The 20,867-nt window shown below is 34.5% G+C and overlaps 1 protein-coding gene and 1 long non-coding RNA gene across 3 annotated transcripts in view; one reads left to right on the top strand and one right to left on the bottom strand.

The window, feature by feature from the left end:
* Nucleotides 1-19,691, top strand: part of LOC310895154 — a 66,322-nt gene extending 46,631 nt beyond the window's left edge. Inside the window, exons 3-5 of one of the 2 annotated variants that reach the window (XR_014580489.1) lie at nt 11,887-12,062; nt 13,242-13,293; nt 17,426-19,691. This is a non-coding gene — a long non-coding RNA (uncharacterized lncRNA). The remainder of the gene's footprint in view (nt 1-11,886; nt 12,063-13,241; nt 13,294-17,425) is intronic. The other variant, XR_014580490.1, reaches the window with a different exon arrangement.
* The window catches only part of MALRD1 (MAM and LDL receptor class A domain containing 1), a 266,757-nt gene that overhangs the window by 80,881 nt on the left and 165,009 nt on the right, over nt 1-20,867 (bottom strand). The window contains exons 29-30 of the mRNA XM_083826051.1: nt 11,128-11,256; nt 5,943-6,104 (exon numbers count right to left, since the gene is read on the bottom strand). Coding sequence (XP_083682177.1) covers nt 5,943-6,104; nt 11,128-11,256 — 291 coding nt within the window. The remainder of the gene's footprint in view (nt 1-5,942; nt 6,105-11,127; nt 11,257-20,867) is intronic.

Below are 20,867 nucleotides of genomic sequence, written 5' to 3'. Positions count from 1 at the left end.
AGATTAAAATAATTTATAGTTTTTCAGTACTATTTTATGCTCTAGAGGAAAAGCATTTTTACGCACATAGATACTAGTATCTGATACAACATACATGTATACCCATACATTACAGAGATGTTCTGGGTTAAAACTTCGTGTATTTCTGTTTATTACATACATATAATATTAATGTAACCTTCATCAGATCTCACTATGCCTTTTTTACCCACGTGTAAATACTTGATTCATATTTGAATAATAAATTTAAATTATGTTGCAAGCACCAACACTCATTCACAGATTCTGAAAAAGTAAGTAGGAGCTTCTGCACAAGAACATTACTGTCCCAAACCATTAATCTCTTCTTCAATACTATTCAGAAAGTCAGCCAATCAATCCTTTCTGTTTTTAAATTACATAAATGTATGAAACGATGGAACAGGCTGGTAAGGTACACGTAACAGAAGCAGTAAGCCTACTTACAAAACTTTATCTCAGTAAGAACTTTCTGATTAAGCAAGCTTTCTCAAAAATCTATTTTAAAACTTTTAAAATACCTGTTATTCAAATAACAACTTTTTTTTTTTTTTTGGGGTGGGGGTGGGGGTGGGGGGTGGGATGGGGCAGATCATGCTTAGTCTTCTTGGGAGAAAAAGTTCAGAATTTTTAACTTAAGGACTGAATCCTAACTGCTCTTTGCAGGGACATAAGACATACCAAACATTCAGAATCATAATAGTATTCCAGCTAGCCTCACGAAAGCTCTTATAAACCTTTCTGTAAATAAGTGATTGACAAATGGTATATCCAAAAAGATTGACTCTCTGCAATCCGTTTCCTTTGTCTTATAAATAAATGTTAATGAACGTTTTGTAAAGAAGATGGCAATCCCTGTGGAAAGGGATTTTAAATTAAGTTTCAGATAAACTTAAGTGAATTGCTAATCTGCACTACATCATCTTTTATTTCTTAGGTCAATGAATCCTCAAACCCATAAAAATTAACTTGTCACCTTCACATCTACCCTGTTTATGTTTCATGTATAAAACATACTCTGCAGTTGAATTTAGGAGCTTCATATGCTCAGCAATTTACAGCTTCACAAATATCATTCTGCGCTACTACAATACTTCAATAATTCAAGGATGCAGATTTGGGAAGAATATGGTATAAGATTTTTGTGTCTGTTGTGAATGTAATTTCTAAGATGCTGTGATTGTAAAGAGAGCAGCAATCATGATGGTCTTGAGGTAAGTACACACACACACACACACAAAAAAAAAATATGATGAGCTAATTGCTATTCTGGAAAGGAAAGAAATGTTTGTGGAACAAACCAAATAGTCATGGATCCAAATTATTTTTTAAAACCTAGCTTCTCCCTATATTGACAACTTAACAAAACAGTTTAAGTGTTATATGCAAAGTCATGATCACTAAATTTTCAGGCAGACTAGTGACAGTCCCCTGTCTGGCAGCCTTATTATAAGGCCTAAAAGACAAATGATCTCCTTCTCCAAGATCTATTCCATCATTTAAAAAAATCTGTTAGAACAAAAATATTTTTTTTCTTTCAGTTTGTAAGATCAATAAGAGACACAATCTGTCACTTACTAGTAGGGTGACAAATAATGCTTTTAAGAAAGCAAAAATGGAAAGATATTCACTGCTGTGTCACTTCAAGAGTCAGACTCACTTGGACTGCAGTTAAAATATCAAAAGTAATTTCCCATCTGAAGTGAGTTGCAGTTATTTCCACCTAAAATTGATTGCAATTTTAGTCCTTTGACTCATAAAGTGAGCTGTGTAATGGGTTTTCGACTGCTATTCGACATGCCATTCTTACAGACCTGTAAATGAATATTAGTTCAGAGTGAGAATTTTTCAGTTTGGATGTCAGTGGAAGGAAACCCAGAATTTGGACAATTTGTAAATGGCAGCAACTGTCAAGGAATTGCTCTTAGTTTCTATTGTTGCCTTTGAAGCAATCTTATTTGAAATGATGTTTTCAAGTGGGATTATCTGGGTATCATGTTATGCCTCAAACTTTTTCAGGGAATGTAAATTTTCTCAGGTGAGAAAAAGCTATTTGAAAGATTACAATGACATGGATATACAACATTCTTCATAAGTAGAATGGTGTTAAATATTTGCATGCTAAGCAACAGACTGGGAAGCCAGGGTGCCTGTCTACATATTACATAATATATGATATACGGAATAATGATATACAGCAAAAGTTAAATAGAATTGCTTTTTCAGTTGGTTGATATTTTTGAAGTTGAAACATTCTGAACTTGAAAAGTTACATCCTCATAGTGTTTAAATAGCTCATGGATACTGTGGCTAAAGGCTGGAAGTGTCTTGTTTTGGGGCAGGAAAGAATAGTATGATAAGGAAATTTATGGAAATGATAATTTTTAAAAGTGAGACCTGAATAAGCTACATCTTGGTCAAATTGCAGAACGTTAGACATTGCTGTAACATAGTCGTTATTTTTCACTAAAAGTCTTTCTGTTCAAATCACAGGGTTTATCTTATCCTTGAGACTGTTCTAATGCACTAAGTTAGCTCTGTTAAACTAATGCAAATTTTTCAGAAATTAATGTTGCTACCCATCTGAAATCTGTGTTAGTTTAGATTTTGCTAGATGAGGCAATATGACACATTTACAACCAAACCTCCACACAAAGCTCTTCCAATATACGTAGTACGTGGTTTGTATAATACCACAGGATTCATTCTATTGCTATAATGGCACCCATGATCTGTGCAACAAATTTATATGCTTAGTAACTACAGGAAATGAGTTTGGAACTAGAAGGAGTTGGATCGGATCAGGAATGGACTGACAGATATTGCTGGACATTACAGAGAGTCAGTATCTAGACTGCTGGCAATTCTAACAAGTGATTCTTTTTCATTATAGCTAATGTGAATATTTCTTGCCCACTTAATTTACAAGTAAATTACAAATCCAGGCAATTTTGTAAACACATTTGCTGTAATTCCATTTTACTTTTTCCTTTCTTTTTATTAACTTTATTTTTCTTACAATTGCTGGGTAATTTCAAAGATGCAAAGAAGAATCAATTAAGTAAGAGGAACTGAAATAGAAAAACACACAAAATCTCCTTGAAGAGCCAAGGGCTAGAGGTTGTTTTATCATCACACTGCATCAAAGGAAGAGCAAGAAAGCAAGTCAGACTACTGATTCACAAGGAACAGCTTGCCTGGGACAGCTGAATTAGTTTCTACATCTACCCTGTCTGTTCTGTCCCTTTCCAAGAGGAATGGACTTCCACAATTATAGCCAACAGCAACACAGACTAGTATGGATATCTGCTTCCTATAAAATGACAAATTGTGATGTGTAGCAGTAAAACAGTTCCCTCGTGATCAGGTGAGCAGTTCCTGCAGCAGATGCAGGGTCTGCCAAACAAAAAGGAAAGATAAATGAGTAGGACAGAAATGGTTACAGCCATGTGCTTATAAGATGTCTCTGTTGAGTTTGGAAATGCAAAACACCAAAAAAAAAAATAAAAATCCACCTGGAGATCATGCAGGATACAAATTCAAGATTAAAACAGTAAAGATTGTGACACCTGTACAGTGAATCTGAACTATTCTTTGCTAATAAAATGAAAATTAGAACTGGATAAGATTCCTAACAAATAAAATTTATGGAAAGGAAAATTAAGCACTTCTCAAATAGTGATTGGTACCTTTATGATGAAAATTAAATTTCCATTCAGCTTTATAATAAATACAGAATGTAATATAATATAATATAATTATATATATATTTGATATATAATTATAGTTTGCTGTCTACATAACACAGATAACTGTAACAGCCCATTAGTACATTTTGTTGTGCTGATAATCAGTAGTCATTCTGTTAGTAGTCTGGCTGTATCATCTTGTAGGAACATGTTAATAGAGGAAATGTTTCTACATTAAGATTTCTTACATTAAGATTAAGATTAAGGCAAGCCAATATCAGGGAGAAAAGTTAAGACCTTACTTATGAACCTTAAGCATTTCACATGCATCCACACACACTGCTCATCAGCTGCTCCTTAAGTGTTTGACACTCCAGGAAAAGTAGATTTTTAAAACTATTGACAAATAGAGCATCATGAGTATCAGGATCTAACACACAAGGTTTCATATACAGATTTCATATGAATCCAGTAGCTTCTTTGAGGGGTGAAAAAAATACTAGTGATAGGTGAGAAAAATACAGAGCTGATGATCAGGAGAAGGAAATAAAACAATAGACTAATCTGGGTTCTCAGAAAATCTATTTTTTGAAGATGAGTTAGCTAAAGGTTTGCAGGATGTCCAGGGTGCAAGCTGATATTGGAAACAGAAAACTGGCACCTTGTTGAAGATGCCTGAAAGAAAGCCTACAATGCCACAAACTTTTCCAGAGATCGACTACAGCACAGTCAGGGTCACTGGATGGTCTCATCAAGGTACTATTCAATACAAAATCTATACTTCCTGCTTAGGTGACTAAAAAGAAATGGATGACTGGACTACTATTTTTACAGTAACTTAGTAATGCATGATTACTGACAAATATATCCTCTTTTATGGTATTAAAATTTTCATATCTGTATTTCTTTTTTTCATTTTTTCAAGTAGACCCTTAATTATAAATCTCATTGCAGACTTATCAACAACAACTGCATTTGCAGAAGTATGCTGTACTGTTTTAGAAAGAGTTCTGTTATCTCCCAGATGGGATGATTAATTAGATATTTTATATCGTATTTAGTAGCTCATTGTTTTGGAAATGACTAAATGAATGCATCAAGCTAATGTGGAGTATTAAGAATGATACAATCATGACCATTTTGAAAACAGCGGTCTTTAAAATTACAGTGCTGCTGAAACCACAATTAAAAATGTGGGCAACAGGCCACTATGCAAGGAGGGTTTTTTTTTGTGTGTGTGTTTTTTTTTTTTTTAAATCTGTGTTCAGATGGAACTAGAAGTTATCAGATAGTATAAATGACAAGATTCAGTTTGTTAAAACATTTAATATTTTTGTCATGTCTTTTTTATGTATCCTCAGTTGTAATTTTAATATAAAAGGGTGTGTTTTAAACACTCATTGGAACTTTAAATATTGCTATAAACTTCGTGAACTGTGCTAATTTTTCACTATTATTTGTCTGCATTACAGTAAGCTCAACTGATCACATTTAGATTTCATGGAATCATAGAAATGTTTAGGTTAGAAAAGACCTTCAAGAACATCAAGTCCAACCATCAGCCTGACCTATCAAGTACCATCACCAAATTATGTCCTTAGTGCAATGCCCACCCATGTCTTAAATACCTCCACGCATGGGGACTTCAACACTTCTCTTAGCAGCCTGTCCTAATGCTTCACCTCCCTTTCCATGAAGAAATTGTTCCTAATACCTAACCTAAGCCTCAGCTAGTGCAACCTGAGAACATTTTATTGCAATCTGTCATTTGCCACCTGAGAAAAGAGATGGACACCCTCCTCACTGCAACTTCCTTTCAGGTAGTTGTAGAGAGTGATGAGGTCAACTTGCTTTTCTCCAGACTAAACAACCCCAGTTCCCTCAGTTAATCCTCATAAATCTTGTTTTCTAGTCCCTTCACCAACTTCATTGCTCTTCTCAACACATTCTATAGAAACCCAACATCCTTTTTTGCAGTGAGGGGCCCAAAACTGAACACAATATTTGAGGTGCACTCCACGTACAAAGGGACAATCTCTTCCCTAGTCCTACTGGCCACGCTATTTCTGATGCAGGCCAGGATATCATTGGCCTTCCTGACCACATGGGCACACTGTTGGCTTATGTGCAGCTGACTGTTTACTAATTGATGCTAATTTATGGGACAGTGGTTTTTTTTTGGAATTCAGTGAATATTTCATTTTCTCCACGGTGATGTAGGACACATGGCAATACCTGGTGTATGGTCAGTATCAGGACCCGTTTGTCCAGAGACACCACCTTTGCTAACATTCCAGTCAAAATCATCCATAGAGTCTTGTATTAATCCACATACAGTGGTCCATTCTTGATCTTGTGTTTCAAAGTTACAGCTTCCAGGAATACTTGTGTAGTAACCTGAAAATATAACAGGAAGTAAATTATCATCTCAGTTCTTATATCTACAAGACTGTAATGAACTTATTGTACATGGTGATGGAGAGGATTCTATTTGGCTAATACTATGATTCCTTGAACTCCCATGTACTGACATAAATAATATATGGTAGTGAGTGAGAAACAAACAAAATAACCTACCCCTCCCCAGACACACACACACAAAAAACACCATCCTTTGCTTTCTGAACAGGTGTAAACAGCCTTAAAGGTTATTGCAGACATATGGCCATGTGAGTCTTGAGGACAAAGCTATAACTTCACCAATTTTAGCTTTTATTCAAGGTGAATGGACAGAATGATTTCTAGAAAATTACCTAGTAAAAATGGACTCCACTTCCCCAGTGGTGTTTTTCCTTAACATATATTGAATCACCCCTGTGAGTGTTAGGTATGAAGGTAACTTTAAGATGAGAGAGAAGTCCTAGTGATTAGGGCACTGGAATGAATTCAGGATATTTTTGTTAGACTTTCTGTTTTTAGATTTGTCTCTGATTATTTCAAATGACTTTGGAAAAGTAATTAGTCAACAAAATTGTACAAATGTTGTGGAAGAGATTAATCTCTATCAGAAACACTGCTTTTGCTTTTAAAGGCCTTTTCCTTAGGTATAATTGTTCCTTGATTACCATACCAAAGACCTGAATTTTCCAAGAGCAAATTTTTCTGTTTTTTCAGGTTAGAATTTGAGCAGAGGCAGCTACATGATTGCTGAGTGAAAGCAAAGACTTCCTCTGTAAAAGGACTCTGGGGAAAGATTCCAAACTATTAAACATCATGGTCAGTCATGCATTTGAGAAGCAGGTCTGACTGTGACTATTTCAGAACCTCAAATGGATGTGAGGAATTAGAGTTTATTTCTTGATTTAGAAGTATTCTGCAACATTAAAATACAGTTATTTATGTATCATTGTCTAGGTATAAAAGATATAGATAGAAAAAAATACATGTAAATTGTAGACAATTAACTTTTAGAACTTTTATATCTTATCACTATCATCAACTTGTATTGTATGAACAAGATCTGCATGTACACAGACTGTAAAGCTTTTGGTCTTGCTTTTCTGTAAATCTTTCTCACCATAGTTAAATGTCTAGGACAAATATCTTAAAAGAAGAATAACCTTTATTGAACCTATATCTCACGGAATGCTAGAAAAAAGATCTGTACTGTTTTGTAATGTACTGTACTCCTACTTTATTACAAGAGACAAGCATTTATCATAAGGAGAGGCTGAGAGAGCTGGGACTTTTCAGCCCAGAAAAGAACAGGCATAGTGTGTATTGGTGGGCATAAATAATTGCTTTGAGGGTTTAAAGAAGACAAATCCAGGCTCTTCTCAGTGGTGCCTCACATCAGGACAAGAGGCAATGGGCATAAATTTAAATATAGGAACTTCCATTGAAGGATAAAAAATTATACTATTTTATTTTACTTTATTTTACTGTTGTGCTGGCCAAACACTTGCCCATGTTGTCCAGAGAAGTTGCAGAGTCTCCATTCTTGGAGATATTTTAAACCAATCACAGCCATGGGCAACCTGTTTTAGTGGATCCTGTTTTGAATAGGAGGTTGGACTAGATCTGCAGAGGTGCTTTCCAACCTCAGCCATTCAGTTAGTGCTATTTGCAGCATGGTCTTTGGAAATTGTGAAAGGAATACACAAATACACTGAGTGTTCACACTGACACTGCATTACAAACTTCATGGAAACTCAGTGAAGCATGGCAGGGCAAAGAAGGGAATCCATTAATCTCAACAGCAAGTACAATTTTCTTGTACAGTTCTAACAAGATCAAAGTCCAAATGAATTTATATATGAAATTTATACTATTCATAATAGGTTATCTGTCCTCAGGAATTTTACCCTAATATTTTAACAGTACATTCAGAAAGTAATTATCATAAATATTTATAAGCAGTATTTACAGGTTTGATGGAATCACCTGACGTATATGTACCTGCTGGATACTTTTTATTTTCAGGGTAAACAGAACCTACTTAGAAGCCTTCAGAAGACAATTGTTCCATTTATCTGAAAAATTGCTTTTATTTCAATAATTCAAGCACTCCTCCAGTTGGTTCATCAACAGTGAGGTTTGCTACTAATCAAATCTGTGTGTATAACTGAGTGCAGTTCATTAAAATTGAAACTGCTTTCATGTGTGCTTTTTTCACCTCAGTACTTCCAATGGGTTATTGAAAGAGAATGAAAATTTTGCAAGATTGCCTGAATGAATTGAATGAAGCATAGAGTAATTTCTGTGAGTTTATTTTTTTTTTTTAGAAAAGACTTCACCAGGCTATGCGGATACAATTCAGTTTATCCAGATTCTGTTGTAAATCCTGCACAAGGGAATTGCTCTTGAGTAGATTATCACCCATTGGTTTCTTTGGAATTACACTGGTATTAAGTAATAGTAGAAAGTGAAATAAGCCTGGACTTTGAACTCTGAGAAAAAGAGAAAATTGTAGGCAAATTAGGCCATAACAACTTGCAATGGGGCAGGTTTGACCATGAAGGGCTTTCTCTGTGGGTATTCACTCTTCTGTGATTAAACAGTTAAAAAATTTTTCCTTAAAAAACTTTTCCTTAAAAAATTAGGTTTCTATTTCCAGATGGAAATAGTTAGACAACTATTTCTGTTATGTAAAATATTTATGTTTTATGTATTTATGTTATGTAAAATAATTGTGCTTTTTAGGTAAATCCTGCTTGGGTGAACCTACTTCATAACTATAAATGTACTGTGGTCAGAGTTTTCAGACCTGATAGCAGGTAACTATGGGCTAAAGAAAAATAGCATAAAAATATAGGATAAAATATATATACATATATTTGCCTAATAACGTTTATTTTGGTCTATATGCTTGGGAAAAAATGTGCATTTATCCAAATGTTCATTTGTTTTTTATTTTCAAATGTTTTCAAATGTTCATTTTTTTTTTTTTGCATTATTACTTCATTTGTTCAAACTAATATATATCAGGTAGTGTAATATTATATTTGAGACTTATCTGGGTACCCTGTACATGAGACTACAGCATCTGTCTCTTATTTTACCATGCTATTTTGTCACTTCTGCACCAACATCTGGACCAAAGAGAGATGAAAATGTTTTTATGTAATTAGAGCTTTTCCATGTACAATGAAAGGATATTTCACTCTATTTATTTAAAGTGAATATCAGTTTGTTTGTTTGTTTGTTTGTTTCCCTTGGAAAAAGCTTTCTGCACTATTGCACACTAGGTTGCTTTACTGTGATTCATTAAAAATTATGGCCTGAAATATCACCATCTATTATCTGAATAAGAAAAGAAAGTTGATGCCATTACAGCCCCTCCAGACAACACAGGCAAGCCTTTCTAAGGAAGCTACTATATCTTGTAACAATATTTACAGAATAAATCAAGTTCCTTGATAGTTTTCTGATCATTATTGAGCTATTTACTTTGGACAGCAATTCCGATTTACTGGGTCTCTGTAAGGTCTGTAAAATGTTAAAAGGATGAGTTTACAGTGTATTTTGCTATACTTACTTTGTTTAATTACTGAAAAAAATATGCATACTACATACAGGAAATATGGAATATCTGTTTAAAATTTGTCTAGTTGAAAAAGATACCCTTTGAAAGTTATCATTCAACTTTTCATTTCCGTCAACATGGTTCACAAAAAATCACTGGAATGCAAAGCACTGCAGTAGAAGCAAAACCAGAAACAGAGACACCAGCATCAGCATATGTACTTCAGAACTGTCATTTACTTTTACAAAAACAATAAAGAGGGAGAAAGTCCAAGTTAAATGTCATGTAGTGACATTTTCATGTGTACTAAAATCTTTTGTCTGTCTAAAACAATGTAATTTACATGACCAGGTAATGGGTCATTATTTCTGTACCCTGTTCAGTCAAAGCGTTTAGTAAAAATATGTGAGAGGAAACACCTTTGATTTTCAAGGGACTGCCAAGTGTTGGTGAATTTCAATGGAGTATTTGGGCTTCAACGCAGTATGAACATTGATGTATGTGATTCAGTTATTTTCTCTGTCTGTCAAGATTGCTTTTAACCATATGTACAATATGGCAGAATTTGGTCCTGCAGTTTGAAGATTAAGAATTAGATTTATTACTGAATTACATATATGGACTGTTTAGACTTCCTGCTCCAAATATCTGGTCTGGAAAATTACTGTCAATAAAAAAAGAACTGGAGGAAGAAAATAGTACAACGTTTTACTGCTTTTCAATTTCAAATCTGAATTGGAAAGACTGTTAATTTGATCGGGATTTTTAAAATTGAGCTGTGTCCTTCCATCTCAGATAGCATTAGTAAAGAATTCCTGCAGGCAAATTTTGTCTGTCTTCACCAGGATTGCAAAAATATAAACAGACTGGATTTTATCCAACTGTTCTGAATAATGTAATAGGAAGAATACGCTGTCATAGCTCTGCAGTAGCAGCAAGAACAAAGAACAATGAATATGTCTTAGCAACATGACTCAGATTGCAAAAACAGGATTAATCTGAAAGATGGGCTTGTTTATGCATAATCACTTTTTTAATAACAGAATCACACCTAAATGCTCTTGTACATTAATTTGCTTATTTAGCTTTTTTTTTTTTTTTCATTCAACATTGACAGCCTAAAATGCTTTCAATTAAATAAATAAGTTTATGTATCTTTTCAGAGTAAATTTGGATTGTAATCTATGGGTTTTATTCCTTAAATAAAAGTGTTCATTTTTTTCTTCTATATAATCTTTGTAATGACTAGGTTACATTTTTGTGCCCAAATCACACAAATATTTTTGTGCAGTAAACACCTCTGAGGATCTTAAAATGTCAGACCTTCTGTGCTGGGGGAACAGGCAACCAGCTTGTAATTATCTTCTGAGCAGATGCATGAATCCACCTGAGCTATGCTACAGAATTTAAAGTTATAATTTTAACTGGAGATTACATTAACACACAGATACTTACTGCAGTCAGCTTCATCCGATAGGTCTTCACAGTCTGGTTTATAGTCACAGACAAAATGAGATTCTATGCAATCCTTATTCCAACACAAAAAATCGGTGAGGGCAGGGCATTCCTTGGGATCCTCTCCAGCTGAAAACAACAGGACATTAAAATCAAAATTACAATTAAATCAAAGAATGCTCTTTTTTATTTGTTTAGCCATTATACACCATGACTTCAGTGATTTACTACTTCCAACAGATGTTATTTGGTCACACTCTTTTAATGCTGCATTATCTTTGCCTAGACTACTGCATTGGCCTAGCAGGGCAGGGTGTTTTGCCTGGAAGGAAATCCAGATCAGCATAAGCATGACTGTTTCCCTGCTTTATTTGTTGTGTACATTCCATAAAATAGGATCTATGAGCTGTTAAAAGGTAGACAAGCTGAAGTCTTTATACTAGTCATAATTATAGGACATCACATGGAAAATAAGACCATTTTAAATGGGGAAAATTCAATACTGTACAATATTTGCGTGATGCATACACTTCTAAAACCTTTTTTTTTTTTTTTTTGAAGAGTGTAGAGAAACTTCGGCGGTGTGACTTAAATTGCTTAACAACAGAAAATATTTAAAGGTAGAACTATTGGGATGCAACAATTTTCACATCTTATTTCATCGCATATGACATAGATATGTTATTACCATGCCGAGGAATTAAGAAAAAAAATAGCATTTTTCATTAGTTCTACCTTTCTGACTGTGTTATTCTGCAGCTATTTTTGGGAAGCTACAACAATAAAATGCATCAGTGAGCCATGGAAAGGAAAGGAATGAGCTGGTTCCACATAAGAAAATGTCAAAGGTGGAAAACAGTGAAATATCTGATATCAAAACATGGATTTGTCACACAATAGAAATGAGAGAAATTACAGGAGGTAAAATTTTTTTGGTAAGTACTAAGTTTATTTCTGAATATGCTATGAAAAGTTTAAACAGAGCTGAGATATCTGAGATATCTAAAAGCAAAATAAAGATTTTAAGAAAACCAATGACTAAAAATAAACTTGCATTTAATGTTGCATTAATGAAAAAGAACAACCCCCCCATTTTTTTTTACCTGCCCTTTTTCTTGATCTTTGACATAGGCAGTAAACTGAACAATACATTATTTGCTCCGTTATACAAAGAATTTTACATAATAAAAAACATCCATGCAGATGCAGAATGCTGGTTTACAGTCCTAGCATAAGTGATAACAGAAATTGCTCAGAGCAATGGAAGGCATTTTGTTGTTGTTGTTTTTTAAATGAGAACAGAATTTCCAAATTCTATTATTCTATTCCTATTATTGAAATATCTATTCATTTCCAGAACTCTTGCACATTTCATGAGTGAGGTACTTTCATTCTTCACTATGCTTTTTCTCCCTTCTCTTATAATTATCAAGTCCACAAGTTTGTGGGGTTTGAAGACTATGCAGATAGGCAGCAAATCAAAAGATCATGAAGGTCTAATTTTAATTTTCATGTTTCTAACATGCAAATAACACTAGTAGTGAAATTATCCTGAGAAAAGACGTGATGACAGAAAAAAAGAAAAAAAGAAAAAAAAAGGAAAGAAAGAAAAGAAAGCAAAACAAAACTAAACAACAACAACAACACAAACTAGATAAGAAAACAATAGGTACAAAAGGTTATATTAATACAATGAAAATTCGTCCAGAATTTTTTCTTAACTTGGTCAAAAAATACCTTCTCTTAGAAACAGATATTCTTCCATTCCTTTCCCACAAAAGGAGAATATTTAAAATAATGAAACCACAAACCAAAATAATAAAGAATATAAAATCAAAAAATGATTAAAAAAGATAGAGGACTTCTCTTAGCTTACAACTGAGCAGTAGAGGTAGAGAAACAACTAGATTAAGAAGAATCAGTTGAGCAGTTAAACTGTTGATCTTCTCCTAGATCACATTTGCCACGCATAATTTGGTAGACCAACGTATTTACCCTTACAGTGAATACTCTGAGATTCTCATAAATTAAAAGATTAAAAGTGTTATTACGGCATAGCAAAATGGTAATCATTTATCATTCTCCTTTTATTTGTTTCCCTCTTGGAATGGCAGCATTTCCTGAAAACCGGGACACCACAAGAAACTATCACAGGACATATTTTAGGTAAAATAGGAACTACTGACTTCATGTTATGCAAATCCCTAAGCCAAATGAAATGACAGGACTTGAAAAACAAAAAAGCGTACACAGGATATCACTTTTCAATTAAGTACAATTTGGATTGATACAGCAAAAGTCATATAATCTTCTAAGTAGCTTTTAAGAGACCAACAGAATTGACTTGGCTTGTTGATCACTAAATCCTGCAAAAGAAGTATGTTGCTGATGGTTGCTGCAGGAACATACATTTACATACACTCACATTTTTAAATATCTTGTTTTGTACAGCCAGAGTACCAGCAAAGATAAGAATTTCCCTCCTAAGAATATGTGTGTTTGTATATATACATAAGACAAGCAAGATAGGCTTGAACAAATGTGTGCATACCAAAAACTCTAATCTGGATTCATCACCAGCTATATATTTACATTTCTCCGTCTCCAGTCTATAAGTTATTTATGAAAGAATAGTTCATATAGTACTCCCATAATGTATAAGAATGATGAGATTCATTTGAAGACAGCCAATAAATACATGAATATGAATCCAGACACTTTGTTTCAATTACTAGGAAAAGATCAAGAATTCTCGAAAATGGTCTTGCTTCCTTTATGTTTGCTACTAGAGGACTATAAATGCAAGACCTTTTTTTTACAAAGTTGTATAAGATAAAATATTCCTGTGATACCAATCACATCGAAAAAAAAAATAATCATGGGAAACAAACAAACAGACAAAAAAACCACAGCTCTTTCGTATTACAACACTTAAGATTTACATACATTGTCAGTGGTTATGTTGACCAGTGCTATGTGATTGTGAAAGGTAAAGGGTAAATCTCGAGTTAATTATTGGCTAAGACCACAGAGAACAAGAAGTTGAGCTGTTTTGAGAAGCAATGCATAACTCAAACACAAGTACGCTGAATTGATGCTCACCAGGAATCTCATTTTCTCTGCTCTCTCCAAGAGGAATACATACCCTCACTTAACAATACAATGACACCATGTCAACAGTAAGAAATGAAACGTATGAATGTAATGTAACGTATATTCAAGGTAAATAATACTTTTAAATTATTATTTCTTTTTTTTTTTTTAGAAATTCTATCTCAGTAGAAATGTTTTAAAATGACAGCTGAAAATTCACCACTTTTTATTATTTGTTGTTTAAATTGTGCTGAACAGTGAGAGTATTTATATAATTTCTCTCTCCTCTTTCAAAATACCTGAAACAATCAAACTTAAAAAAAAAAAAGTTAAAAAGTGCTGTTGAAAATATTACTCAAATATTTCTCTCCAAGTTTCACTCTGCTTAAATTATAATGTATGAATAACAAGCTCCTAGAAGGCTTCATTAGATCTGCAGCTCAACTCAACTATATTCAGTACTGTGAAGTTCAGAATTTATGAAACACAATTTGCATCAAGCTTGTCATTTGCTTACCTCAACTGTTTAGTACCATTTTCTACATGACTTTTTATATAACATTACAACACCATTAACATACTCATCAATAATGTTTCTGTCTATGGATGACCTTGGCAACCTTTTGCAGGGAAAGCTAGTTGAAAAGTTTATACTGATGCAAGCTAGATATCATTTCGAATAAAGTTCTTTTGTAATTCAAAAACTGTAGGGAATTCTACTCACAGTATGTGTCACTGAAAAGGCCAGATTTAATCTGAAATCATTGTTTCTGAAATAAACAGCAGATCTAACAAATTATATTTACTCTTAGGACAGAATTTCACCTGTAGATATGAAAGTCTGCCAATGGGCTTCCTAAGATGCTCAAGGCAAGTTGGAGTTTGCCGACTAAGGAAACAAAATAAACTGGAAGAATAAACACTGAATCCATAGTTCTGGAAATGTACAACTGACTCTGGTTCAACCAATAGAAAAGATTTTTAAAAAATCTCTTCAACTTCTTGCACTGATACACATGTCAGACAAGGTCAGAATATTTTATATTTATTTAAGAATGAGAGACTCTGTGTAGGCTGTAACAGCAAGATAAGGAGCTCATGCTTATAGTACACTGATGTAGAAAGGGGCAATATTTTGCTAAATTCTAAATAAGACATTAAGGAGAAGCACTGAGAACTGAGGAATGAGTAATGTTCTGGTTTTCCAGGCTTTACCCTTTAGATGCCTACAAGTGGTAACAGAGAGAAGAGGGGATGCCAAAAAATCAAGTGATTCTTTTGCAGAAAATTCTACTTCCCAATAATTATGAACAAGTTCAATCACAGAGTATATTATCTACTGAAAACATTTGACATGTGGTCTCTGCCTCCTGATCATTTCCCCTCTCCCTGCATCACTGACATCCTGATTCCAGTGCAGAGAACTAGATTATATCTCAAAAAGTTCATCTGAATAGATTACTTTCAGACCTTTTCAACAATATTTAACCTACAAAATTACTGTCACTATGCCATTTCCATTGTGGTATAAAAGAATCTTGCCACTCAGTAACAGCACTCCTCCCAACCCTTATCACAGATTCCTTAGAAACATCTCATGTGAATATTATGGAGGTTGTTTGTTTGTTTGTTTAATATATGGGCTTGTCCCAGTGTGGTCCACACGGGTTGTTGTTAGTCCAATGGAGTACAGCACACAGGTGCAAATCACATTATTTGCAACAAGGATGCACTTCATTCCTTGCTCTTGCAGAGCCATCATGAGATATGAAATTCTTCTTCGGTGTCATACTGCATGGAGAGCTATGATGGAACCAAACATTTGTGTCATCTGTATTCTCTGCTGAGTACAGCAATATCTGAGTTCAGTACCATTTGTAGTCAAAAAGGATAAAACACATTCATGTTAACACATGTTAAGGTAACACAAACTAAGTTAAAGCTAGCAAAAATTACTACACTTCTCAAAGTTAACCTTCTTCCCATACAACAAAACAGATTCAATGGATACCAGCAAATAGCAGGATTTTTGTAAATTGACAGCCCACCATGAACTGAAAGAACAATTGCCTTCTAAAGTAAAAGCCAAACATTAGTCTATCAAATAAGAATTTTACCATAAATATCACCAGGTTTACCAAGAAGTTTTAGCCAGATGATACAATAATGGTGTCCCTCATCAGAATATCCTGACAATTATGTGGTTATATATACATATATATATATATAAAAATATATATATAAAAGCAAAAAATAATATTCTCAGGAGGAAAAAAAAAATGGAAAAAAGAGAATGATTAAAAAAAAAATAAAATCAGGTAAGTGGACATACATTCTATCTGAATACAAATATGTATCTTGAGTGACTGAGTTTTCTCCAGCAGTTTTCCCTGCAAGAATTCCCTTTCCCCTCACTTCAGGGCCAGGTTTGTACTGAATATTTCTGTTATAAAAGTTTGAACTTTTCTTAAGTGTCTGGACCTAAAATCTTCACTAAATGTAATGCCTTGCATGATACATAGTTAAGCATTCAAAGAAAACGCTGGCTTATTCTAAGCAAAAAGGTTGGCCTATGCATCCAAACACTAGGAAGTTTCAGTTGTTTTCTCTCTGATCTGCAAAGCTTGGATGGAATCCTAATGAGAAAGGATTTCTCCGCTGAGACTTTCAAAGCTTCTTATTTATGGGAGCATGGAAGTAAAGTTGTTCGAAGGATTGCTATACCTTCACCTGTGGTGTCTGCTATAAACAGAAGGTGAGGAAGAATACAAATATGCAAGAGGAAAGGGAAAGAAAGTTTACCACCAGGCAAAGGAAGCTTTGCTATGTTTTAAATAAAATTTCTTTTCAGCTCAACTTGTTAAATCAATCTCTTATTAATAGGAGTATGATGAAATTTTGGTTTTGTTTTCTTGTTAAAAAATGGATATATATTTTAATGCTAATTATGACAATGTCTACCGTGTTTTGTTTAAACAAGGGAAGAAAAACTTGTGAAGTCTGATCCTGAGATCATTGGATCTGTAATGGCTTTTTTTTTTCTTGGAATTTTATTACACTGAATTGTTAGATAATGAGGAAAATATATAAATCAATGCAGTAACGAAATATTTTAGAATGTTTAATCTGAATTCAGAGGTGTTTTTTTTTTTGTTTTTTTTTTTTTTCCCACATTTTCATATATTTCTCCTCGTTTATTTTTCAGGTGATGCCCTGTGATGCCAAAATAAGGAGTATGTTTGTGTTTGTATTCTGTGTTTTCTGTATCTGGAGTACCCTTTTCTTTAGAATTACGCGTGTACAAAATCCAGGCTAACAGCAACAGAATGTCTGACGAGTTGCACACTTGATTCACTATTACAAGACAACAAGCCGAAGAGCAAATCAGTAATGCTTAAAGTGCTCCTTAAGGTTACCAGGAATAGTACCAGACTACAGCTTATTTCTGATGGGATTTTTAGATGTTATCATGGCACAGGTATCAGAAATCTTAAAAACAAAATTATCAGTGAAGATTATTCTGTGAAACACAAAGGTATATTACCTTCTTATTAAAGCAAAATTAAAGTTTTTGTTCTTTTCTTTTTTTTCCTTTTTTTTTTTTCTTTTAGCCTGCAAATAACTTCATACATGTTCAAAGTCAATTATTAGAAAGTATACAAGATGACCACTCTAAATACCATTCAGATCGCATAGGATATTCTGGCACTAAAGCTGTAAAAACTTGTACAAGAAGGTGAAAATACACAAGATAAAATATTTCAATCTTAATTAATTAATAAATTGATAAATTAATATTAAGAACAGTCTTTCTCTGTCTGACAGGACTCCACTCTTACATCTCACATCCTTTCTATAAAAACTTCAAAGTAAAAAGATATCAGACTTGGAACTTATGTTATTTTTGTTATCAAAACATAACTTACTCCTTAAAAACCAACTGATTCAACTCATTTAAACCATCTTTGTTTCTATCTCTGACAATATTTGCAAGGCCTCTCACATTTCCAATAAATCCACAGTTGCTTCTTGACCTTCACTTCCATAGAGATCAGTGAGAGCTGAGGGAAATGAGCCTTGCTGGATAGGGCCCCAGCAGCTCAAATCATAAAAAATAAAGTTCTCTCTAGTATTCTACTGATACAGAAGCTTTTAATTAATTTTTAAAGGAAAATAAAGTGAAAATATTTTCTTTTGTCAGTTGAAAATGCTCATATACCATAAGCTACGTAAAACAGAGTTATATAACTGAAATGCAAAGTCTACAGTTATGGTGCAGTTGATACAAGAGAAGGAAGGGATGCTATCCAAAGTGACCTGGACAAGCTTGAGAAGTGGAGCCAAGTGAACCTAATGAGGTTCAACAAGTCTATGTTTCAAGGTGCTGCACCTGGGTTGGGGCAATCCCAGACACACGGACAGATTGGGTAGAGAACTCATTGAGAAAAGGACTTGGGGGTTCTGGTGGCCAAAACCCCTACATGAGTCAGAAGTGTATGCTTATTGCCCAGAAAGCCAACAGTATCCTGAGCTGCATCAACAGAGGCATGGCCAGCAGGTTGAGGGAGGTGATTGTCCCTCTCTGCTCTGCCCCTGTGAGGTCCCAACTGCATGAGGACCTACTGCATCCAGATATGGGGCCCCCAGCACAAGAAATATATGGATCTGTTAGAATGGTCCAGAGGAGGGCCATGAGGATGATCAGAAGGCTGGAGCACCTCTCCTACGAAGAAAGACTGAGAGAGCTGGAGATGTTCAGCCTGAAGAAGAGAATACTCCATGTAGACCTCACTGTGGCCTTTTAGTACTTAATGGGAGCTTATAAAAAGGATGGAGAGAGACTTACACAGGCAGATAGTGATAGGATAAGGGGAAACTGTTTTAAAGTTAAAAAAGAGAAGATTTAGATTAGATATTAGGAATAAATTCTTTACCCAGAGGGTGGGGTGGAACGGAAGCTGCGGATGCCCCATTCCTGGAGGTGCTCAAGGCCAGGCTGGATGGGGCTTTGAGCAACCTGGTGTAGTGGGAAGTGTTCCTGCCCATGGCAGGGGGTTGAAACTAGATGATATTTAAGGTCCCTTCCAACCTAAGCCATTCTATGATTTTATGATTCTACACTCTATGAAGTCTGCAGAGCTAACCTGTCTCCATGCAGATTCCCTTATGATGTGTACAGCTTCTTTCTATAACATGCTGTATGAAAGCAAGCTGAAAGCAAACACATGCACAATAAAATAAGCCTTTGGATTTATTAAACTCTGCTATAAATATTGATTATTACTATACTGCAAAAAAAAATTCTAATATTCACATGGCCTTACATATACAGTCCCCCTCTTCCTTCTTTGCTCTCTTCAATGAAGTACATTATTTCTGTGAAGAGGCAATTATTTTGTTGTGTTGACTATAAACCATGAACCAGGAATATCACTCAGCAGATTCTGAAAGGACAGTTTGTGTGGAGGAGAAGGCTACCCCAAAACATCCCAAAGCTTCAGAACTGATCTGAAATCTTTGCCCACTGGGAAGCAGCTAAACTTTCAGTGTTTTCCCATGCTTTTCCCTATTTAAGTCTTTCTTATTTCCATTCCTTGCTGTTTATTTCAAACCTGTTATTCAAGTTTTAATTTTCAACTATATTTTAGGTTTTTCTGTGCATGGTCTATTCCTCTGCTTATGTAATTACCTTGGCTAGAATATCTATAATACTGTATGAGATTTTAGTTTAATCTAAAAAGTCTCAGCGCAAAATACAGATGTGGCCTCCAGTTCCCATATGGGACCCTGGCCATGTGGCTAGGTCAGCAATTCTGCAGCTACAAACATGGTACATGAATAAGTGCTTTAAATCAAGTCAACCCCTGACCCCTTCTGGTCTGTATGCTACTCTTCTTGGGTTTGGCCACAATAAGATTGTGGTTGCTGTCTTTTAGCTTTGTTACAACAACCACAATAAATATGTGAACTGTGTGCTGAAAAACAAAAACAAAAACAATTTAGACATGACATGCTTTCTCTGTCCTGAATGCCCCAGGCCTGGGTCAGACGGGAAATGTTGTTTTCAAGAATCTGGCAAAATGTATTTTGTTTGTCTGTTCTATAAAGGTAAAGAATCAATAACAACAAAAAAGAAAAAGGTGAGATCAGGCTCCTTCATGTCATCGTGCCAACAGGAAGGTCAGCATACCGAAAATCTTGAGAAAATTACGCAAACAGATTTCAGCTTGTGGAGTACAAGGCAAAAAATATCATACACGGAGCTGATGTGAAAGTCACTAACAATGCAACAATACCTCTTTACTTTAATTTGAGCCCCAATTGCACTGTTGATACAGAAAACTAATGGGGGGTCGGTTGCTATTTTTGTTTGATTGATTGTTTTGTTTTGTTTTCAGATGTGCACTTGTTTTCTCCCTCTTTTTTTTTTTTTTTTTTCAGACGTTAAAAAGCAGGTATATAACAGGGTTCTGATCCTGCTGAAGAGCAAACGCATAAGCATAAACACATTCCAATAGGATACAGGCACCTTAACTTTAATGAAAACTCTGCTGTGCATAGTATATGCTACTGAAGATGTTCTGAGTGATTTCTTTATCATATAAAGATAGTGTCTTAAATGCAAACACATGGGAATGATAAGGTTG

Source organism: Anser anser (genome assembly GCF_964211835.1).
Source record: "Anser anser genome assembly, chromosome: 2".
NCBI lineage: Eukaryota > Metazoa > Chordata > Aves > Anseriformes > Anatidae > Anser > Anser anser.
This window is presented reverse-complemented; position numbering and strand designations above follow the sequence as displayed.